Raw genomic sequence first — 5,243 nt, 5'->3', positions numbered from 1 at the left:
GTGTGTGTGTGTGTGTGTGTGTGTGTGTGTGTGTGAGAGAGTGTGAGAGAGTGTGTGAGTGAGTGTGTGTAGTTTGGTAAAAAACAAACAAAACAAAAGGGTATATATTTCATCGAGAATGTCATCAATTTAATGTAGAAATACAATGTAATTCCCTTAAAATGAACAGTAAAAACAATTAGTTGGCAAGGCAGCATTTCACATTTTTTTCCAAGTTTTTCATCTAATATTTATACATTAAGTCAGAGTTCTACAATTTAATGAATTAACTCAATTAACAATTAACTTAAGACTATACATTTATTTACATTTACATTACATTTATTCATTTGGCAGATGCTTTTATCCAAAACGACTTACAGTTGAGGAATACAACAATCATAAGGTGGCAATAAACATGAGTAATGCCCGCTATACAAGGTTTCAGTCATCATGCAAAATAGTAAAAGCTGGGACAGGAGGATAATAAGAGAATAGAAAAAGTGAAGGCATAGAATTATTATTTTTTCAATTATTATTATTATTATTGGAGGCAGCTAGATGCTCACGGAAGAGATGAGTTTTGAGTTGTTTCTTGAAGATTGTGAGGGATTCAGCTGTCCGGATGGAGTTATGTAGGTCATTCCACCAACAGGGTGCGGTAAAAGACAGTGGTTTTGTGCCTCTCTGCGGGACAGGAGGATAATAAGAGAATAGAAAAAGTGAAGGCATAGAATTATTATTTTTTCAATTATTATTATTCTTATTGGAGGCAGCTAGATGCTCACGGAAGAGATGAGTTTTGAGTTGTTTCTTGAAGATTGTGAGGGATTCGGCTGTCCGGATGGAGTTATGTAGGTCATTCCACCAACAGGGTGCAGTAAAAGACAGTGGTTTTGTGCCTCTCTGCGATGGGACCACGAGCTGCCGCTTGTTTACCGACCAAAGGCTTCTGGAGGGGATGCAGACGCATAGGAGAGAGCAGAGGTAGGAGGGTGTGAGCCCGTGGCTGTTCTGTAGGCAAGCACCATTGTCTTGAACTTGATGCGAGCCGCGACTGGAAGCCAGTGCAGAGAGATGAGAAGCGGTGTGTCATGGGTTCTCTTGGGCTCATTGGAAACAAGACATGCTGCTGCATTCTGAATCATTTGCAGAGGTCTGATTGCACATGTTGGAAGTCCAGCCAGAAGAGCATTGCAATAGTCCACCTAGAAATGACAAGGGCCTGGATGAGAAGCTGTGTTGCATGCTCTGTTAGGAAGGGTCTGATCTCCCTGATGTTGTGTAGTGCAACCCTGCATGATCGTGCTGTTTTTGCATTGTGATCTATAAAGGTCAGCTGAACATCGAGGATCACCCCAAGATTCCTGGCTGAACACGATGGGATTATCATTGATGAGCCCAGTTGGATGGTAAACTGGTGCTGTACTGATGGGGAGGCTGGGAAGATCTTTCTTTGCCAGGTTGAGCTGCAGGTGATGTTCTTTCATCCATGCTGAGATGTCCATCAGAAAGTCTGAGATTCGAGCAGGCACCATTGGACCATCTGGTTGAAATGAGAGGTAGAGCTGTGTGTCATCAGCATAGCAATGGTAGGAGAAACCATGTGCCTGAATGATGGGTCCCAGTGATGGAGTGTATATAGAGAAGAGGAGGGGCCCTAGAACAGATCCCTGAGGAACCCCAGTGGAATGAGGACAGCAGCATATCCAGTTCTTCTAGAAAGTTGCCCAGCTGACCTTGAGGGCGATAAATAACTACAATGTGGATTTTTACAGGGAGTGTGACTGTGACGGCATGAAATTCAAAGGAAGTGTTTCGCTTTCTTATTATAAATGCAATTTACAGGCACCGTGATGTATTAAGGTAGTAAAATCTGTAAAACATTAGTAATAAATATTTCCACTGGTAAATTACTGGTGTAACCTTAAACTGCATAAACACATTTCATTACACCAAATACACAAAATAATGTTCTTTTTAGCAGCATCATATGACCCCTTTAACAAAAACTTTTTTTGATTATTGAAATAAGTGAAAAATAAAATATAAATATTGGATAAAAAAACTTAATTAATTTAATAATTTATTAAAATATTAAGTTTAAGTTCTAAAATTTAATTAACTAAAAATGTTTCATAAAACATTATATTTAGATTTTATACAAGTGTGGCGGCAGCGACTATAGATAATCAGATTATAAACTTGCATGACCTTATAATGACGGAAAGGGAGAAAGTATCCCATCTGACCAGAAGCAGGAATAAAACGTATGAAAAATTATTGACCAGAAGAGGGAATATCAAAAGCAGATCCTCATAAATGGTCATAAATATAATGCCTGCACAGAGGTGTGTTCCTGTGTCTATGGATCTAACTTTAACTCCCAAAGAGAAGATGGCTTGTTTTTGTGAGTGTTTGTGGTGACTGATGATTGATGGAGCTGTAGATGTTCTCAGGTCCTGCTGAAGTGACGTGTGACTCACACACTCAAGTGTTCAGACGAACGGGACGCTATTATTTCCTGTTGCTGGGACTCAGATCAACTAATAATGCTTAACGCCGCTCAAAATCACCACAACACACTCATCACTAGTGTAACATCCATTTAACATCCCAGCCTGCCTCAAACAGCTCTGGAGATCAGAGCGAAAGCTTCTGATCGAGAAAAACTACTGCAAACGTTGCTCTAGAACGGGTTCTGAAAGTGGGGTCCGAGAAATAATTTTAGGTCTGTATGATTTCTGCGATGTGGAAAATGCGTCATGAATCTAGTCATGAAAATGGAATTTACACTATAATGCGGAATGTCAAATCTTGGATGAATAAATCAAAAGTAGTGCTGTACACTTAATGAAATTGCTATATGGACTAGTGGCTGTATAGTTGCTATTTAAATATGAAGTCTGCATGTTGCGTGTCTCTAAATTATGCCATGAATTTCTGAGTGCAGAAATCTGACCGTTTCATTTATGACTGACAAATACATTATTAGATTTTAGTTAATATTAAAACAGTGTAATCCAAAAGCAAGGATTATATAGGGTATCCAATTTAAATCCATAAATCTTAAATTCAGGCCTGAATATGTTTTGCATATGTTTGAATATGTTCAGAATGACATCTGATGTGAGCGGCTGTAATGAGACTGAAGTGACCGTGAGCTTTAAAGGGGTCATATGATGTTGCTAAAAAGAACATTATTTTGTGTATTTGGTGTAACGAAATGTTTATGCGGTTTCAGGTTAAAAAAACATATTGTTTTCCACATACTGTACATTATTGTTTGTCCTCTATGCCCCGCCTTCTGAAACGCGTCTATTTTTACAAAGCTCATCGGTCTGAAAAGCGAGGTGTGCTCTGATTGGCCAGCTATCCAGTGCGTTGTGATTGGCCGAATACCTCAAGCGTGAGACGGAAATGTTACGCCCCTCACCATACTGTGATGATGCCCTGTCCAGGCGTTTTAGGAGGGCGTGGACCAGTCTTAACTTTTATAAAGAATATCTCTTTGGGTTTGAGACTTTAGTCTTTGCAACTTTAGGGATCTTATCTATTCACGAACAGCTTGTAACACTCCAAAGAGAAAGGAAAACTTGAAATCGCATCATATGACCCCTTTAATGCTCTGAATGTCTCACATTTAGAAACAAACCAGAGTTATTGGTCAACATTATAGAGTGAGACTACAATGAACATAATGGTTCATTTACAGACCAAATAAACGTCAAACTGCCTGCCTGCGTATTTAATGCAATTCATCCAGTGATGATCCAGAGTTTAGATGAATCACTTCTGTCTGTTTTATTCTCAATTATAAGTCACTTTGGGCAAAAGCATCTGCTAAATCAATAAATAAATAAATGCAAATGAAATGCAGCCAGAGGATCAAAACATATTCATGCTTCAATAAACACTAAAACAAATGAAAACTACTTCATCACTGCATCAAGCAGCAGCAGCAAATATCTGTCCAGGGAATCCAGGTCATTTCCCAAAGGAAAGAGGAATCACAAAACCAGATCCACACATTTATATTTATGTATTTGTCAGATGATTTTATACAGTTTGAGCTACAGGATCTCTATAATCTTTCTACAGTAATGAGGATGGCTGTATTTTAAAAACGTCATGAACTGAGAAATCAAACTTCCCTTGACATATAAGAGCTCCTTGTACTATAAAAACATCCTGAAAGTTTCAGAACTCAAAACTTTCTCGTTAGTCTAAAATCAGCTTATATTGAAGCCAGTCTGCCAAAATGACAGGTTGTGGAATGTGCCACTCTATGACGTAATAGTGTGGCTAAACTCCGCCTTCACAGAAGATCAACGCCTGTTTCCGATCCAGAGCGTGTCAGCAAGAACTTGGTCCTTTGTTCACTTCATTTTACCGCGGATTCGTTTACAAACAAGGCACAATTCAACACAGGATTTTCAGAAAGATTTAAACTAAAAGACGATGCTGTGTGACTATATTGGATCCAACAGTAATGTCGCACCACATGAGTGTGAGGAACATGATCACCAGGGCTGAGTAAAAAATACTGATTTCTCGATTTTAATCAATTCTCATTTTTACAAAACGATACTGATTCATAAATCCCAAGGATCGATTAGTCTAGCCTGTTTTAAGTTAATGCACATAACATTGTAGTGCGCCTCCCATCCAATAAATCACAATAAGCTTTGTGATTGGTTACTTTTGATTTGAAACAAAGTCTCTGTTTCAAATTCTTACAATTTTATTACAACATTCAAATAATAAATGCCCTTTTGGAGCCGTTTAATGTGGAGTGACAGATCACTGTGAACTGATCGTCTCCTCCGCTTTAAAAGCAGTTACAGCATGAAATAAACATAAATGAACATCTGAAGGTACGTTAAAAGAAAGAGCACAACTTACAGAAATCCGTATCCTGTCTCATGTAATCGCTCAATCAGTCATAAATTAATTTCGTAATCATCTCACAGTATTCTATTTTTATTTTATTTGTAAAATTGTACAACATTTTGGTACACTTTGTGGTTTTTAAAGTGCTTTATAAATAAACTTTCATTTGAAATTGACAGAATTTGAAAGCTGATATTTATATTTTGTTTCAAATCAAAAGCAGCAAAGCAGCAAAGCTTATTGTGATTACTGGATGGCAGCAGGGTTTATTATCGTTAACTTAAACTAAAACTATTCAAAACATTGTTCGTTGAAATGTGTGTGTGTGTGTGTGTGTGTGTGTATATATAAGATGAAAAATTCAAACTAAA

General features: G+C 37.8%; 1 protein-coding gene across 1 annotated transcript in view; it reads right to left on the bottom strand.

The window, feature by feature from the left end:
* Positions 1-5,243, bottom strand: part of LOC107743908 (ryanodine receptor 3) — a 178,775-nt gene that overhangs the window by 170,863 nt on the left and 2,669 nt on the right. The window contains exons 2-4 of the mRNA XM_016557358.1: positions 1,337-1,525; positions 852-993; positions 549-666 (exon numbers count right to left, since the gene is read on the bottom strand). Coding sequence (XP_016412844.1) covers positions 549-666; positions 852-993; positions 1,337-1,525 — 449 coding nt within the window. The remainder of the gene's footprint in view (positions 1-548; positions 667-851; positions 994-1,336; positions 1,526-5,243) is intronic.

Source organism: Sinocyclocheilus rhinocerous, unplaced genomic scaffold (genome assembly GCF_001515625.1).
Source record: "Sinocyclocheilus rhinocerous isolate Xijiao unplaced genomic scaffold, SAMN03320098_v1.1 scaffold1068, whole genome shotgun sequence".
In the NCBI taxonomy this organism is placed as follows: domain Eukaryota; kingdom Metazoa; phylum Chordata; class Actinopteri; order Cypriniformes; family Cyprinidae; genus Sinocyclocheilus; species Sinocyclocheilus rhinocerous.
The sequence above is the reverse complement of the archived record's forward strand: the minus strand, read 5'-3'. Positions and strand labels throughout refer to the sequence as shown.